Source organism: Balaenoptera physalus (assembly GCF_965194825.1).
Source record: "Balaenoptera physalus genome assembly, chromosome: X".
In the NCBI taxonomy this organism is placed as follows: domain Eukaryota; kingdom Metazoa; phylum Chordata; class Mammalia; order Artiodactyla; family Balaenopteridae; genus Balaenoptera; species Balaenoptera physalus.
Window position 1 is genome coordinate 16,375,758 of NC_138903.1, and position 19,112 is coordinate 16,394,869.

At 39.3% G+C, this 19,112-nt stretch overlaps 1 protein-coding gene across 5 annotated transcripts in view; it reads left to right on the forward strand.

The window, feature by feature from the left end:
- CDKL5 (cyclin dependent kinase like 5) overlaps window positions 1–19,112 on the forward strand; it is a 187,423-nt gene that overhangs the window by 112,479 nt on the left and 55,832 nt on the right. For all 5 annotated transcript variants that reach the window (XM_082446993.1, XM_082446994.1, XM_082446992.1 and 2 more), the window contains 2 exons: window positions 2,459–2,504; window positions 12,865–13,001. In XM_082446993.1, coding sequence (XP_082303119.1) covers window positions 2,459–2,504; window positions 12,865–13,001 — 183 coding nt within the window. The remainder of the gene's footprint in view (window positions 1–2,458; window positions 2,505–12,864; window positions 13,002–19,112) is intronic.

Here is a 19,112-nt window from a genome sequence, read left to right on the forward strand (position 1 = left end):
GAAGATGCAGATGTTGAAGTATGTTCATTGATAGACTGGTTAAATAACCATCCATTAAAAATGGTGGTTTTAAAAATTATTTAATGACAGGTCAAATGTTCCTTATACAATATCAAGTGAAATAAAAGCAACATACAGCACAATATATGTGTTCTCAAATTCTTCCAATTTGAGAAAAATTTACTGGAAGAAAATATACCAAAATGTTATTAGGAAGGGTTATATAGTTTATTTCTTTTTATGTTCCTTTTATACTCTTATACCCCTTTATGTTCTTTTATATGAGTTTGTATTATTTTTATAAGTAGTTTGAATAAAAGTAAAATGTTAAATTTTTCCCAGCATCTTCTGCCCTCATTGCATGTGTTTTCCACCAAACATTGGATTTTATGTAGAAGACTTCCGTCTGTTTGGCTTCGTTCTATAAGTAAATGTATAAACCATATTGAGTGTGTATGTGTCTGTGTGTGAGTGTTGAGAAAGAGGATTTTCATGGTATCGGTGAAAGGATAAATAAAAGAATAAACATTTCATCTTATTTGACCCCCCTTCGGGCAACTGTTTTATACTGTAAATTCTATTTATGAGATGCCAGGAGAAAAAAATCTGATGAATTTCTTTCTTCAAGATGGTAGTCATAAATTTAAATATGTAGTCATATCAGTGGACAGTTTTGACCTAAGCAAGACCTTTTATAAAATCAGGCAAAGTTTTAACACTTAGGATGCCATTTAAAAAATGTGCAATATAGGATGAAATGGTACCTGAAACAACACTCAGTTGAAATGTGGGCAGTCCTCCTCTCTTCCTGGATGCAATCCTGTTGCCCCTTTCTTTGTGCTGTGAGCAGTTTCTTTATCTAGGGCTTTGTACTTTCTCTTAGGCCGCAGGTGGGTTGCTAGCTAGAGCCATTTGAAAAGGAGCAGGGTAAGAAAACAGTGTCAGTGTATTAAGAGAGAGTAGCATACCTAGCAGAGTTACCTGGTACTACCTCTACTAATATTCTAGGTGATCTTCCTCCACATCACTTTGACTTTGCAGTTATTCCTTCTCAATAATGAAACAGTTACAATATCAGAAAGTACCTGGGTGGCTGAGTTTAAGTCAGAAGGTCTGCTGATGTACAAATAAATTGTATCCCCAAAGCTCTCTGTACTCTACAATTCTGTTCCTCCCTTAAAAACAAAAACATAATAACCTTAATAAGAATCTTTTTCCTCAATAGCCTATAGCACTTTCAGATAATTTTCCCCCTGTAACACCAATATGAAAGCTGGTATTTTCTTCTTTTTTCAACGGGCAGGTGAGAAACAGGGTTTGATTTACAGATATAGTTACAACTCAGAGTTTGTCTTTCAGCATAATGACTGAAATGGTAGCTTTTTTAAAACTTCTTTCCCCCCCCCCCTACTTATTTGATTCTCTTTGCTTTTGTAAGGAATCTAGGAGAAAAGCATATATTTTTAATAAGTTAATGATTTTGTACCCTGTTGGTTATTGCCTCGTATTGTGTCTGTTTTTCAAGTCTTTGTTTTGATGCAGGGACAAAGTTTTATAAAAGATTTGCTCTTACAGATCTGAAAGTATACCCACTTAGAGTAAAAAAGAACAGGCCTGAATCATTCAGAAGACCTTTTTATATGACATGTTGGCTTTGAAGAATCTATATATTATTTTACCAAAAGCTTTTTTATTCCTTTTATAGACTAGAATATCTTACATGAATTATTTAGCCTAGTTATACTTAATCTTTAGCATTTTCATTTCCTTCCCAGCCCTTATTTTCTTGTCTTCCAGCCAAAAAAGACCAGAAAAAAGGATTTGTGATGTTTTCAGTTTAAAATAGGGTTCTTCTCACCAACTACTTCTGCTAGTTCAGGAGAGCTAAATAAAGGCAGGGGAAAGTTGGTGATTGGTATTTGGTGGCAAATGTTTATCCCACTTTGGATATGAAATGGCTATCAATGGGGAAGAGCTGGTGAACAACTAGATAGGTTTGTTAGGAAGAGGTAAGTGAAGGGAGGAGACTTGGAAGAGGTATTCTGCTACCAGCAACTACCAAGTATTATAGAAGCCTTTCCTCTGGTCTTAGAAACCCAATTAAATGTGTCCCTGGGTTTCAGATGGCAGTATAGATGCCAGTCTATTGTCAGCCATCCTGGCCCTTTTGCGTAGTCTCAAGACATTGACACTGCTGGTTCATCCATATTCTATTGCCAAATCTGCTCTTCGTCCCCCAGCCCCTCCACCTTCTCCTTTTCCTTCCCTGACAATGCCTGCAGGGTAGTAAGAAAGAGAATTTTGGAACTGAGAAATGAGGGACTGGGGAAGAGGAGGATTTATTTTTTATTCTCTGGGTTCTTGCTACTCTGTTTCAGAATGTACCCCCAGACAGTTGGGATTCCCAGTTTGAAAAACACTGGAGAATGACTTTTCTTCTGCCTCTTTTCCTTTGCAGGAAACGCATGAAATTGTGGCAATCAAGAAATTCAAGGACAGTGAAGGTATATATATACTTTTTCTTTTTATATTTAGTTTTTGTGAATAGAATATGGAAGAGATGAAATCTAGCTGATTAGACTCTGTTCCTCAGATTTTACGGTCTCAATCTCAGTAAATATATCTTAATTATCATCATGCTTTGCTTTGAAACATTTAGTTCCTCCTGTGTGAATCTTTTCAAATCTCATGATATCAGAAAATTCATCTTGTGTTTTAAGGGACAGTCAACACTGGAAATCTTGCTTCAAATGCTGGATAGAAAACATGCTATTTACACTGTTTCTAAATACTAACAGTTTAAAATGATAAAACTTACTTGAAGTAAATACTTCCTGGGTTCACACAAGTAGCAAGTGTTATGTTAAAGGCTTCAATATTGGTTACTGCGATCTCTGCTTCCTAGTTAGCTAGAAATACAAAGGTAAGTGGTATGTAAACAGTACAGAGGGAATGGTTTTATATTTAGAATAACTTATTGGGAAAATAAAAGCTTTTCAAGAAGAAATACCATACTTGGAGGCTTTGGTCACACATCCAGACCATTTCAAATGGAGTATTAAAATTACCCTATCCTGGACAAGAAAGTTTAAAATAAAGGATTAACAACAACAACAACAAAAATAGTGCACCAAAAAAAAAGTAATGTACAAAAGAAAAAATAAATAAAGCATTTCATTAGGCCATTGGGTTTTAAATCCAGACTCTTGGCCATCCAAAATACAGCCAAGTAGAAAAACTGACCACAAAGACACACATGGCCTTTAAGAAGCTCTAGGCAGCATTTTTTCAATTTTTTTTTTTGACAGAGATCCGACAGCAGAAGTATTTTTTACCTCCTACACAGTATCCTCATACATAATGTCATATATATAACTGAAGCAAAAGTTTCACAGAATTATTTATTTTACTAATGTGAGATTCTCCATTTTCTGTTCTTTCTTGCTCATATAAATTCATATAAGTGCCTATTTTGGCATGAAATACGTTGATGTCACCACTAATGAGTCACAACCTGCCGTTTGAAAACAAGTGCTGCAGGAGTAAGAGGCCCCACCATAGCATCAACCTTCATATCTAATTGGAAGTGTGACAATAGGCATTCATAGCCTACCTTCATCAGCACACAGTGACTGTGCTGTAAGACACCAGCCTCTGTATTTGTGAAGTTTCATCACCCCTACCTTAGAGACTTAGCAAACATTAAATAACAAAAGGGCCTCGCTAACAACTCCTGGGGTAGATGCAGTAGTATTTGATGTAACCCAGCTCTGATGTGCTGGTTATGTGGAGCACAAGCACGTCAGCCAGGAATTTTAGCATTGGCTTGGCAGCCTTAAGGAGAAGGCAACAAAAAAATACTTTAGCTTGTTCTTTAAAAACAAAAACCAAAAAAGCCCTGCTTCCAATCATGTACCCGTAGTCTAGTGGGAAGCAATAGCCCCAGGCCAACCCCCTAGGAGACCATTGGAAATAAGCTCTTTGAGCAGTGGCTTTGGGCTAACCACAGGTGGCCAGGAGACAAATGGTGATCTACTAAAAAGAGTGGTTGCAACAGTAGATCAAAGCATAACCTTTGCCTGTATATAAAGACTTCTGGCTGTGCATTCATCTTGTAAGGCACATTGTCAACCATCAGCTACCACCAAAAATAATAATTGTCATCAAATTTTTGAAAAGCAGTGCAATCTAGGCCATGTATGTCATTGCTGGTTTTAAGAAAACTAAATACCCAATTCTTCACAACCTCTATCCTATGAATACCAGTTCTTAGCTTCAATTAAACAATATTTTAGTCCCTGAATTACAGTACCTTCAGATTGGCAATCAGTAGTGTATCTGTTAAAATTCATTGAGCACTGGGGACTTCCCTGGCTGTCCAGCAGTTAAGACTCCACACTTCCACTGCAGGGGGCTCGGGTTCGATCCCTGATCAGGGGAACTAAGATCCCACATGCCGTGTGGCGCGGCCAAAAAAAATAAAAAAGAAAAGAAAAATTCATTGAGCACTGAGCCAGGTGCTATAAGAACAATGAAGGTAAATCAGGTCCGGATACTTTCAAGAAACTTCTGACCTATTAACAGAATTAAGACCTGTAAATAAAAAGCAGTAAAACGGAGTAGAAAGCAGTCAGTGCCTGAATGACTCTGTATAATTTTGAGGTGAGAGAGATTGTTTCTAGCTCTGGCATCCCAGGGGTGTATGGATAGTCTAAACATTATAGGAAACATTTGATCAGTTTTTATTTCACTGAGCTGACAAAACATGAATCCACTCTGCCCTCATTTCTGCTGGGCCATTATCAGTTGCCATAACTCACAGGCATGCAGCCGCATCACCCACCCACTTTGCAGATGGACAGCTTTGTAAGTGCACCTATACATACTTCCAGAGGGACACTTCCTAAATATTTCAGCAATAGAATCTAAAAACATATCCAATTATTCATAACTTTTTAGTTCCAAGCCTATTCTAGGCACACTTTCCTATTGTTTCCAGTTCTCCCTGGGAGATCTCACACAATCTTTTCTGTCTTTACCCTTTTCCTCCCGCCAGAGTAGTATCATGCTTAATGGAAAGTAAGGGAAAATGTGTGGTAAACACCCTTTTGGAGTGTGAAGTGTACATAGATGGTCTAGTATAGGTGAGGATGTCCATTCAACCCCTATGTAAACCACTTAATTCTGTATCAGTTTATCATCTTAAATTTTAGTCAGGCTAATTATAATAAAAAATACAGTTTCATGATAATATTGCCCTTATTGTCATATAGCTCTCATGAATTTCTTTTATTAGGTACTCTGAATATATTCTTTTGATATTTTGGTAGTGACTTTTCCAAATCCAATGTTTAAAAATCTTCGTGAAGGTAATGAAATAATCCTGTGAAAGCATTGTTAAACTGAAATAGGATCTGAAATTGGTCTGACCCACGTTCAAGCTAATCAAGTATTCTTATGCTGATTATATCAAGGAATATTTTATGAGTATATATTACCTCCTGTTAGCTTTAAAAGATTATGATAATGTCCTGTTTTCTTGTTAAATTCATATGTATGCACAAATTTGCATGAAACATTTTTAAAACAACATTTTAAGGTAGACCACTATTTAGTTCAAGAAGTCCTTATTATCCCAGGACAATAGATTACTATTTAAAATGGAAACCAAAATTTCATAGTAAATAAAAAGTTAGATCGGGAGTTTAAGTTGAAAAAATGAAACTAAAATTATAAAAATAAGTTTATCTTATAGTTAACACAATTTAGATTATAATAGCAACTATGTACTGTTTCTTAGAAAAAAGAATCAATTGTTATCTTTTGGCAGGGTGGGGCAATTTTAACAGTAAAATTGTAGGCTAGGTCAGTGAATGACTTCCACAATAAAAAGGTCATTAAAAATATACAAAAGGCTTTGTCACTCTTCTCTTGGTTTTTGTATGTTCCTGTTTTTTTGTCTTCATCCTTGTTCATTTTTTATTCTCCAGTTGTTAGCTGATATAACACCATCAGATCATTTATCAGTGTGTGCCTGTGATTTTCCCTGAAAGACTTTGACACACTGGTGGGAATCAACACCTGTTAAAAGGAAGGAATGTTTGAGTGATGACAGTTTTATTTGAGATCACTTCATTTGTTAATATTTTCTTGTTTTGATGACTTTTGCTTCTTTATACATCATCACAAATGTGGAGTCTCAGATAGATAATGAATTCTTAATGATATCCTGAATGATAGTATTATAAATTTGTCTATTAATGTAAATTCCCACATAGAAACATTAACTAATAAATACCTAACCGACCAGAAGTCTCCATAGAATTTTTTTTTAATTAATTAATTTATTTACTTATGGCTGTGTTGGGTCTTTGTTGCTGCGCGCAGGCTTTCTCTAGTTGCAGCGAGGGGGGGCTAATCTTCGTTGCGGTGCGCGGGCTTCTCATTGCAGTGGCTTCTCTTGTTGTGGAGCACGGGCTCTAGGCACATGGGCTTCAGTAGTTGTGGCTCGTGAGCTCTAGAGCGCAGGCTCAGTAGTGGTGGGGTACGGGGCTTAGTTGCTCCGCAGCATGTGGGATCTTCCCAGACCGGGGATCGAACCCGTGTCCCCTGCATTGGCAGGCGGATTCTTAACCAGTGCGCCACCAGGGAAGTCCCCTCCATAGAATTAATTCTGCTCAGTACATATTTGGATTTTTCTGAGAAGAGAAAAATGACCACAGACCAAAAAGATACTAGAGATTATTTAGTTAAAAGGTACTTTTCAGACTATGTATAATAATAAAGTTAGCCTAATCCTCCTACCTTTCCTATAATTCCAATCTTGCACAATGAGATTTGATGTTCAGATGATAATCTTCTATCACTATTGGATCATCATTTTCACGTACACACATGTGCCAGTGTCTACGGTCCTCAATTTTTTAAATAATCCAAGAGCACTGATATAGATTAGATAGCTTTGGACCAGCAAGAATAAAAACATTGTTTAACCTTTAACTGAAGAAGTCCTGTGGTCTAAAATTTATATTTGACAAACATTTGGATCTTCTGATGTGACAACACCTTCTGTTTATTTGAACTTTTCAGTCCTTCCTGAATGTATGGGTGATGGGGTGAGGAGGGATCCTCCCCACTTGTCACTGGGCCTCCGTACATGGCAAGGAGGCTGACTCTCAGGGAGCTGTGTGGTAATCCATGGTTAACATGGAATTTAGGTTGTGTCTTTGCTTTTATATCAAATAAAATTGCTTGCATTTCATATTCTGCTGCTGCTTATGTTTCTGTAGATAAATATTTTCCCTTGGAATGGACATCTTTGTTCTTAATCATGAGAAAATGTTTAATTGATCATCTGTTCTTTGCTCCAGTTTATTTCATCCTTATTTTTACCCAGACACTAGAAAGCTCTATCCTGATCTTGGGATCAGGGGAACTCCAGTCTCTTATTTTGTATATTTGTAGAAAACAAGGGTTTATAATCTTTAAATTCAAGAACCGGATTTCTCTGTAAGAGAGGCTTTGAGACAAACTTTCCAAACCTTGGTTAAATAGAGAAATCAATTAACTAAGCTTGAGCATTCTGGCTAGTCATGATTTCACCACACTTCTTTTTAATGACCAAAATGGATCTCTTTCAAACTTCAGGGATTCTTCTAAGATTTGGTGAACATTTTGCACCTTTCATGGTTTAATACATTTCCATTGTGCTTTACCTGGCCTTCATCTCTGAAGATTTAAGTTTTCTCATCATTTTTGGTATATATGACAGCAGCACCACCATTCAAAACCCCCTGGCCATGTTACTTGCCTCCTGTTGATGTTCCTTCTTCAGTCAGGGCAACCAGACTCAAAAATGGCACCCTTATGGTTTTGTGCAAGGATGGCTTGACTTTTCCCCACTTTGTACCTGTTTAAAGGTCCATTACGGGGGGCCTCTTTGGCTATACAAAAATGTCAGGTTTGTGATTTCATAAAGTAGGTTATAGTTATTTCTGGATTTCTTTTCTAAGCCCACGGTTCTTTAAAAATAGTTTTACAGAAGAGTTTCTGCTCATCTTTAGATTTTTCTCTTTTCGTCACTTACTTATCTTTGCATTTCTTTTGCTCCTGTGATCTTTATTCTTAAAAATTGTTTTCTTTTACTTTGAATCTCCCTTCTTGCTTTTTAGGTGTGTTAACTTGCAGCCTTACTGGCAAGCTTAGAAATAGGTTAGTTTTTGTTTTTTTTAACTTAATGTCCTTCTTCTACCATGCCATTTAGTCATCACTCAATAGAATTTATATAACTTTGTCATAATTGCTGCCTGTACTAAGCTAAACACCCTCCATGGTAATTGATGACCAGGTCCATCAACATGCGCATAAGCAGGAATCACATGGTGGGACCTTCAGCATCATCTAGTAGAACCCTAACTCTAGTTTACAGCTGAGGAACCACAGCTAGTATGTGATTAACTGAGACTAAGACACAGACCCCAGGATCTTCATTGAGTTTTTCTTCCGCCCACACCATGCTGCTTTGCCACATAGTTAAGCAGAAGCAGAGTCTAGACTTGGGTGTTCCGACTCACTCTCCAAAGCTCGCTCACTGCCTTACACCAAGGTGCCTCCATCCCTGTGTTCTACTCGGTGTGACATTCCGTTCACTTACCCTGAGAAAGTTATTCTTTGTAGACTTGGTTTCTTCATTTGTGAACTGGAGGAGCCTAGCCTAAATAAAAAGCCATGAGATTATTTCAACTGAAAGGCAGGGGTGTTTGTGCCCTCTTTAGTGGGCTGTGCTTCCACCTTTAAAAAACTGGCTCACTCAGCAGCTTTGCTACTTTCTGAACCTCTGAGGAGAGAAGCATTTGTAAGTGGAATGTTCATTCCTTTTCCCAATCATCTGATCATTTAGTGCCACAATTTTCATTATAAAGTACAGGGGGTAGGCCAGGAACCTTAAAAGTACTCAGAGGAACAAAATGATAGGACTTCCAAATAATGAAGAGTGTGCATTTTGCTTGCACTTAGGGAATTAATAACTCCACTTTCTACCTGTTCCCATTCATTACAATCTTAGTGCCGAAGTGCTTACCTCAACTTTTAATAACTTTGACTGACATAAATTAGAGGAGACTTCATTTCCTAAACAAGATGACTGCTCAAATGAGGTGGTTTTGGCTCTGCATGCTAAGTGATTTTGTGAGCTTCTTTTTGAAGACTTGTTTCCCTTTTCTCTCTAGCCATTGTTTAGCAAAGTCAGTATAGATTCGAATGATATAAATATATATAACAAAGTACCAAAATTCAGTGAGGTTTAGGCTCATAATCAATGAGGTTTTAATGAAGAGAAATCATGGATTATTAGATTTGGAAAAGGCCATGGGACTTTTTAGGGTACATGTGTGGGTGCAGAGGAGTGCCCATTTAGTTATTTTATGAATGAAAAGTTAAATGGCTTGCCCAAAGTCACATGTTACAGTGTTATCTGGTTAAAAGGGTCCAAAATCTAGGTCTCCCAGATCCTACTCCAACGTTCCTTCTACGATAGCCATTCTGCTTTGGCCATTCGGCTTTATCTGTTAGCAAGGTGAAACTGCCACAAGTTGCTAATGATACAAAGCTCCCTTTTTTCAGTGCCAAGAATTCGCCAAGCTTTTGATTAGAAGAGATATTCCAACTTTATTTACCTTTGACTTTGTTGCACCATTTATTTGTAACCAGCTCCAGCATAGCTTAGGGACGTTCTAATGACCGAATATATATGTGTTCTTGACTCTTGGTGCAGTCGGTTTTCTGGAGCCTCCATTTTTTATAATCACATATTGTAGAAGACTTACCGGGGCAGAGGTGAATAGGGGAAAATAAATTCAGTTTGTCTTAACTGTCTGAAAAGCTGCCTTTCAAAGTTCTGGAGAGAGAAGATTGAAAGCAGTGTCCTCAAAACTGAGAGGGCAAAGTGCCTATTGTTTGCCATCACATTGCTGCTTCCCATGTTTTAAGGGAATAAGAGCTAGCCACATATGGGCAAGGATTTCCTCATGGCACCAGTGAAGGCATTCGTGTAGGAAGTATTTATTGATCCCCTCTGTGCCGGGTCTGGTCCTAGGTGGTTGGGTGTGTGTTGTTGAACAGCAAGCAGAACTTAGACCTGTCCTCCTAGAGCTCTCGGATTAGCATGGAGATGGAGGCTTGCTTTGGTTTAGTGATCAAGTGACACTTAAACTGCAGCCTGAAGGAGCCAGCCCTGTAAAGAGTCTGGTAGTATAATGAGAGTTCTCGGCAGAGGGAACAAGCTCAAAGGCCCCAAGTTTGAAAAATAAAGTTTGGGGCTATTTTGGGAACCGAAAGACTAACGTGAGGGAGGGAGAGAAGGGCATGAGATGGGGATGGAAATGCAGACAAGGATCAGGTCATGAGTAGTATAGTTGTCTCTTGCTGAATTACTTCCTTATTAGAAGTAATTTTATTTGCTTCGTATTGAGATCTGTGTGGCAGATCTTAGAGACAGGTGGATTTTAGTTTGATTACCCTAACCTTGGGAGTAACTCAGATGGGACAGCAGAGAAGCAGGTTAACCTTCTTCATAAGACTGAAGACTTTTAGCTTCCCTAGGCTTTAGCAGTTCTGACAGTTACAAAATACTACTTCTCTGGTGCAGCCCCAATTTGCAGAACAGCTGGACATTTATCCCCCCCACAAGCCTCTCAGCCACTTCAGGAAGTCCCCTAGTCATGTCACGCACGTTGCCCCTACTGCCAGGTGGCCCCCCTGTTTCATGCTCTGACATGGGCCCTGTGAGTACCCAGTTCCCAGTTGACCCCCCTGATGTGGGCTATGCTACTGTCAGCCTTTGCTACTGCTGCTTCCTGCCTTCTGATAGGCAGTATCTCTCTCCTTTCCTAATCTGTGCTCCAGCATTCTCCCACAGCTTTCTTGAAGTAGGGAGAATATTTCCCTGGTGTAACCGTTTCGCAAAGGAGTGTTGACTTTGTTTTCTGTTTGTTACAGATATTCTGGGGCTACTGCCAAGCCCATGGTTTTGTTATAGTCTCTTTTCTTTAAACTCAGTTTGAATGGGGGTTAGGGGAATTCCCTGGCGGTCCAGTAGTTAGGACTTGGCGCTTTCACTGCCGGGCCGGGTTCAATCCCTGGTCTGGGAACTAAGATCCTGCACTGTGAGGTACGACCATAATCTGAGAAGTACTCCTGGTATTGCATTTAGGATCTCCCCTCCCCCTTTGGCCCCATTTAGGTTCTTTTCTCTTGTGTATCTTGCTTAGGAAACATATCTTCCTTGAAGGCATCTTCATCTTTCTCGTCCCTGTCCCCAAACTATTTTCTACCTTCCCAGACATGCCTGAACTTGAGGGTTACACAGCTTAGACTTTCAAGCTAGGATTCTGACCATTACCCAAAACCTTGCGGCCAAATGTATTCTAGAATTCATAACTTTTAGATTTTAGAATGGAAATATGGCATGTCACTTTAGCATCCTGTAATCAGGTATTATTTCTAAAGCACAACATATGAATATTCATACTAAGTAGGATAAACAAAGACTGTCAGTGGTCTCGTATTAGTTCAGGATTTGCCTCTAAAGAGATTTGCCTTAAAGTTAGAAAAAGTATTCAATTTTTAGACTGATTTTTTTTTTTTTTTTGGTTTTTGGAATGCAGATAAGGGATTATGAACCTGTATCCTTCCTTGTATATACATATGTAAACATGACTGTTAGAATTTCCTGGCTAAATCTAAAGCTATTATAAAAACTCCTTTAACATGAAATATTGCCTTCCCTGCTCCCCTGACAATTGATCCATTAGAGTTAATGTGACTTCTGTCCTTCCTCTGTGTCTGTGGGGGTTATCATGAGTGGAGTTGATGATACAAAAGGGTGTAATGGTTCAGCATAAGTTCTCCATCCCAGTACAGCTACACTACCTGGGATGGACAGACGGACGTGCCACAGGAGGACAGCAGGAACATGCAGCAGCCGCTATTCAAAGAGAAGATCAGACACCCTTAGAGTTCCCTGCAGCTTGACTGTGACCTGCATTGTGCATGCCTGGCATATGACCTCTGCTTACAGAGGTGACTCACATGCAGCCTGGGGAATAAAATGCTCTTTTAAGACAAAGCTTCAGGGGCTTCCCTGGTGGCACCGCGGTTGAGAATCCGCCTGCCAATGCAAGGGACACGGGTTCGAGCCCTGGTCTGGGAAGATCCCACATGCCGCGGAGCAGCTGGGCCCATGAGCCACAGCTACTGAGCCTGTGCGTCTGGAGCCTGTGCTCCGCAACAAGAGAGGCCGCGATAGTGAGAGGCCCACGCACCGCGATGAAGAGTGACCCCCGCTTGCCGCAACTGGAGAAAGCCCTCGCAGAGAAACGAAGACCCAACACAGCCAAAAATAAAAAATAAAAAAAAAAAAAAGACAAAGCTTCAGGCCAAACTTTAAAACATCAACTGCTACAGATGTTGCATAAAGGCTCCTCTGCACACTGATGTGGTTAATTCCTTTTTACCCTTTTAAACTCCTTCTTCCTCAGTATGTAGTGTTAGAGTTAAAATGACAGTGGATTTATATGTCGTATCTATAAGTCTGTTTTACATAAACACTTTGCAATAAGCAGTATAAGAAAATACAAGCAGAAAATTAGGTTCATACTGGTCAAGTAAGCCTTTTCTTCTTTAAGTTTCTTATTCTTGATCCTTTCAACAAGAAAATGTGATATTGAATATTCCATCCTTGGACTTCTTATGCAGAAGTACTCAAAGTGGAAAGTGAAATTGGTATGTTTTCAATGTTCTTAGAATTTTTTGAATAGTGGTTTGAAAGCTTTAATTTTACTCTATTCACCATTGTTTACATTCTAGAAAATGAAGAAGTCAAGGAAACGACTTTACGAGAGCTTAAAATGCTTCGTACTCTCAAGCAGGAAAACATTGTGGAGTTAAAGGAAGCCTTTCGTCGGAGGGGGAAATTGTACTTGGTGTTTGAGTATGTTGAAAAAGTAAGTCACTAACTGACGCAATAGAGATTTGCCTCATTCTTTTATTTAGGGCTGTTTCTGATACTATTAAAGAAAGTATTATTATCTAGTATGACTTGTCATTGTGCTCATAATCTGACTTTAAAAATGACAGTAGTACCCATAATCATTAGAAGTCCTGAAAATATATTGAAGGATTTTGTACAATTTAACTGTAGAGAGATAAATTTAAACAAAGTATTGGTTTGACTTCTGAAGTCTTAGACTCTATCTTCAACAAGTAATTTTTAGACTTCGTTTATTTTAATTAAACCTAAGCAAGGCCTCTGAGGGAGAGGCACGTAAATTGACAGTGATGACAGGCATAGGATGGGTGTCTGAATCAGACCTACAGTGGCTAATGAGCGGGCTCATGAAGCAGCCTTTTGTGAATTGCCAGTGCCGTGGCTTTATCTGAGGGAAGAAGATGTGCCAGGAGCCATAAGGTAAAGCTTGAGGAGGTAGATGTGACCACAAGTAAGGAATTAGAAGCATGGGAGAAAAGAAGAAAAGCACACATTGTTCGAGTTGTCTCTGTAATTGCTTCAATTTTTTTTTTTAATTGTTAACTCTTAGTGACAGTTTTAATCATATGACCTAAGGGCAAATGTCCGATACAGTAAACAATATTGTGTGCCTATGAATTTCTTGGACAGCAGCTGACTTATCACAGTTGGTTATTGTCAAGAACTAAGTGCCTTAACAAGAGTAGAATAAACTGGAGTCAGACAGAACTTTTACAGGTTTCCTTCGTGAGTAAAGGTGGCTCCTGCTGATTTCCTGTTATTATCTAAAGAAGATTAAGACTGGAGAGGTTTATCTTTGCTTTAGTCAATTCCCAGGTGCTTTTTATGTCATAAATGACAGAGTAGCACCACCAGCATCATCATCACGAAATGGAAAGCAGTGTTGCCAGGACGGCTGACCAGTAATGTGGCTTTTTAATTAATTCAACCTTTACAAGTTATTTTTCTAATTAATATATATATAGTGATTTCATTACAAGCAAAACTTGAAAAAATATTACAAGGCTCTTTGTTGTTTTAAAACACTGCTTTATGTTTCTTTTCAAAAATCTGTTTAAAGGCTTCCTTTCCTGTGTCAATTTAGGTGTTTTCCTAAGGGGCATTTCCCACCAAAATAAAACTGAAGTTTGATATTTAAAAAAAAGTTATAAAAAAAGGATTGCTGTAAAATCAGATGCTTACTTTTTAGTTGTCAAAAACAATCATGCAGTTTGCAGTTTGCACTGCGAAATAATAAAATTCTGACAGATCTATTTCAGTTATCTTTTTTATTTCTGTTCTACTCATGGTGATTGTTCACGGTTAATAACAATTTCATATGAACAAATGGAGAAATTACCTCTGTGTATCAGACACTATGTAATGTCTCCAATCTCTGCTGGTAAGTGGCAGAGCTGCTACCAGAACTCCAGTCCTCTGACCTACGAGCCTGGGATTCTTGTGCTGGCCTTATGGTTTTTCAGTGGAAGGTGACCATCACCCTCCCATCAGTGGCGGTGCCTAACGATTGACAATGAGTCTCAAGAGGGCAAGGAGAAAGATACTCTTAGGGGTAGGGGGTTGTAACAGAGACGCAGGATTACAGTGGCTTAAACAAAATAGAAGTTTCTCTCTCAGGTACAAATACAAAGGTAGGCGGGTATGGTAACTCTGCTCCACAGCCATAGGAGACCCAGGTTGCTTCTGCCTTTCTGCTCTACCACCCCTGAAATGTGGCCCTTGTCCTCAAGGTCAAGATGGAGCTCCAGCTATCACATCCCATTGGCCAGGACTTAGTTGCGTGGCCACACTAGCTGCAAGGCACAAAGAAAATGTACTCTTCATTCTGGACACTGAGGCATCCACTTACAAATTGTATTACTCTAGTAAGGGAAGAATGGATATTGGGGGACATTCCTCTCTATAACTCAGGAATTTAGAGTTGAATGTGAAATGAGACATATAATTTATGTTCTTTATTACAAAGCCCTCTTATTCCTCCTGTGCATTTGGGACCTCCTGTGCATTTGTTAATTGAAAAAGACAATTTGAGTGGAGAATCACTAAAAAATGATGCATATATACTTTAAACATTTTGTTTTAACTTAAAACATATCAATATACATTCACTTTCCACTCTCTTTAGAGGCAGGGTCAGGGCCTTTTGAGTACTGATCTTCTGGTTGGAGTTCTGATGGGTTTTCTTACATACATCCTACCCATAATGTATCAATGATATCCTGTGTCAGCTTCTTTAAAGTGAAGTGAAAACTTAAAAACATTGCAAAGGAATGGCAAGTAAACAGCTTATTGCAATATATTATTGTGCATGTTGGGATGGAGGAAAGCAGAAAGAGCTGAGGAAGCAGGGGCAGGACTATTTCAGCTGAGAATCTTTGAGAGTAGCATAGGATAAGGGTACAAAAATGTGCGCTTCAGAGATGACTGGCCTGAGTTTAAGCCAAACTCCATTATTTACCAGCTGTGTGATCCTGGCACTGTCCTTGGCTTCTCTCCATGACGATTCCTGACTCGTGGCCCTGGCAATCTTGGGAAAACATCATCCAGTTTCTTGGATCCAGATCCTTGTGCCTCCCTTTCCCCAGCACCACCCCCACCCAGCCTGGATGCATTGACCCAACCGTTTCCTAGGACACGCCCTCCCCACCTCCTTTGGACCTTCGCCCTGTCCTGGACCAGGAGTCGGCCTCAATCCCCATCAGCTTCCAAGGTCTGACCCAGGCCTCTACTACCCTGAAGCGGGCTAACCTGACACATAGCCGTGTGGCTGACAGGGTCTTGGTGCTGCGGCCGGGTGTCAAGCCTGAGCTCTGAGGTGGGAGAGCCGAGTTCAGGACATTGGACCACCAGAGACCTCCTGGCCCCACATAGTATCAATCAGCAAGAGCTCTCCCAGAGATCTCTGTCTCAACACTAAGACCCAGCTCCACTCAACGACCAGCAAGCTCCAGTGCTGGACACCCCATGCCAAACAACTAGCAAGACAGGAACACAACCCCACCCATTAGCAGAGAGGCTGCCTAAAATCATAATAAGTTCACAGACACCCCAAAACACACCACCAGGCACGGCCCTGCCCATCAGAAAGACAAGATCCAGCCTCATCCACCAGAACATAGGCACCAGTTCCCTCCATCAGGAAGCCTATACAACCCACTGAATCAACCTTACCCACTGGGGGCAGACACCGAAAACAATGGGAACTACGAACCTGCAGACGGTGAGAAGGATACCCCAAACACAGTAAGTTAAGCAAAATTAGAAGGCAGATGAAGGAGCAAGGTAAAAACCCACCAGACCAAACAAATGAAGAGGAAATAGGCAGTCTACCTGAAAAAGAATTCAGAGTAATGATAGTAAAGGTGATCCAAAATCTGGGAAATAGAATGGAGAAAATACAAGAAACGTTTAACAAGGACCTAGAAAAACTAAAGACCAAACAAACGATGATGAACAACACAGTAAATGAAATTAAAAATTCTCTAGAAGGAATCAATAGCAGAATAACTGAGGCAGAAGAACGGATAAGTGACCTGGAAGATAAAATAGTGGAAATAACTACCTCACAGCAGAATAAAGAAAAAAGAATGAAAAGAATTGAGGACAGTCTCAGAGACCAGTGGGACAACATTAAACGCACCAACATTCGAATTATAGGGGTCCCAGCAGAAGAAGAGAAAAAGAAAGGGACTGAGAAAATATTTGAAGAGATTATAGTTGAAAACTTCCCTAATATGGGAAAGGAAATAGTTAATCAAGTCCAGGAAGCACGGAGAGTCCCATACAGGATAAATCCAAGGAGAAACACGCCAAAACACATATTAATCAAACTATCAATAATTAAATACAAAGAAAAAATATTAAAAGCAGCAAGGGAAAAGCAACAAATAACATCCAAGGGAATCTCCATAAGGTTAAAAGCTGATCTTTCAGTGGAGACTGTGCAAGCCAGAAGGGAGGGGCAGGACATATTTAAAATGATGAAAGGGAAAAACCTACAACCAAGATTACTCTGCCCAGCAAGGATCTCATTCAGATTCGAGAGAGAAATTAAAACCTCTACAGACAAGCAAAAGCTGAGAGAATTCAGCACCACCAAACCAGCTTTACAACAAATGCTAAAGGAACTTCTCTAGGGAAGAAACACAAGAGAAGGAAAAGACCTACAATAACAAACCCCAAACAATTAAGAAAATGGTAATAGGAACGTACATGTCGATAATTACCTTAAGTGTAAATGGATTAAATGCTCCCACCAAAAGACATAGACTGGCTGAATGGATACAAAAACAAGACCCATATATATGCAGTCAACAAGAGACCCACTTCAGACCTAGGGACACATATAGACTGAAAGTGAGGGGATGGAAAAAGATATTCCATGCAAATGGAAATCAAAAGAAAGCTGGAGTAGCAATTCTCATATCAGACAAAATAGATTTTAAAATAAAGACTATTACAAGAGACAAAGAAGGACACTACATAATGATCAAGGTGTCAATCCAAGAAAAAGATATAACAATTGTAAATATTTATGCACCCAACATAGGAGCACCTCAATACATAAGGCAAATGCTAACAGCCATAAAAGGGGAAATCGAAAGTAACACAGTCATAGTAGGGGACTTTAACACCCCACTTTCACCAGTGGACAGATCATCCAAAATGAAAATAAATAAGGAAACACAAGCTTTAAATGAAGTATTAAACAAGATGGACTTAATTGATATTTATAGGACATTCCATCCAAAAACAACAGAACACACATTCTTCTCAAGTGCTTATGGAACATTCTCCAGGATAGATCATATCTTGGGTCACAAATCAAACCTTGGTAAATTTAAGAAAATTAAAATCGTATCAAGTATCTTTTCCGACCACAGTGCTATGAGACTAGATACCAGTTACAGGAAAAAAACTGTAAAAAATACAAACACATGGAGGCTAAGCAATATGCTACTAAATAACCAAGAGATCACTGAAGAAATCAAAGAGGAGATCAAAAAATACCTAGAAGCAAATGACAATGAAAACACGACGACCCAAAACCTGTGGGATGCAGCAAAAGCAGTTCTAAGAGGGAAGTTTATAGCAATACAAGCCTACCTCAAGAAACAAGAAAAATCTCAAATAAACAACCTAACCTTATACCTAAAGCAATCAGAGAAGGAAGAACAAAAAAACCCCAAAGTTAGCAGAAGGAAAGAAATCATAAAGATCAGATCAGAAATAAATGAAAAAGAAATGAAGGAAACGATCGCAAAGATCAATAAAACTAAAAGCTGGTTCTTTGAGAAGATAAACAACGTTGATAAACCATTAGCCGGACTCATCAAGAAAAAAAGGGAGAAGACTCAAATCAACAGAATTAGAAATGAAAAAGGAGAAGTAACAACTGACACTGCAGAAATACAAAGGATCATGAGAGATTACTACAAGCAACTATATGCCAATAAAATGGACAACCTGGGAGAAATGGACAATTTCTTAGAAAAGTACAACCTTCCGAGACTGAACCAGGAAGAAATAGAAAATATGAACAGACCAATCACAAGCACTGAAATTGAAACTGTGATTAAAAATCTTCCAACAGGGACTGAGCTGAGGGCTGGTGACGCGGAGCTACCAGATCGGTCCGAGATGGCAGAGGTGGAGGAGACACTGAAGCAAATTCAGAGCCAGAAGGGCGTGCAGGGAATCATCGTGGTGAACACAGAAGGCATTCCCATCAAGAGCACCATGGACAATCCCAACACCACACCGTACGCCAACCTCATGCACAACTTCATCTAGAAGGCCCGGAGCACCGTGTGTGAAATTGACCCCCAGAATGACCTCACCTTCCTTCGAATTTGGTCCAAGAAAAATAAAATTATGGTTGCACCAGATAAAGACTATTTCCTGATTGTGATTGAGAACCAACCAAATAAGCCGCTCTCTTGGCTCCCTGCGTCATTCCTTAATTTAATGCCCCTCAAGAATAATAGCGTTAATCATGTCAACTGACTGGCATATGGAAGTCACCTTAGAGCCCTCTCAGACCAATCCGGCTGCAGCTCCACCTACC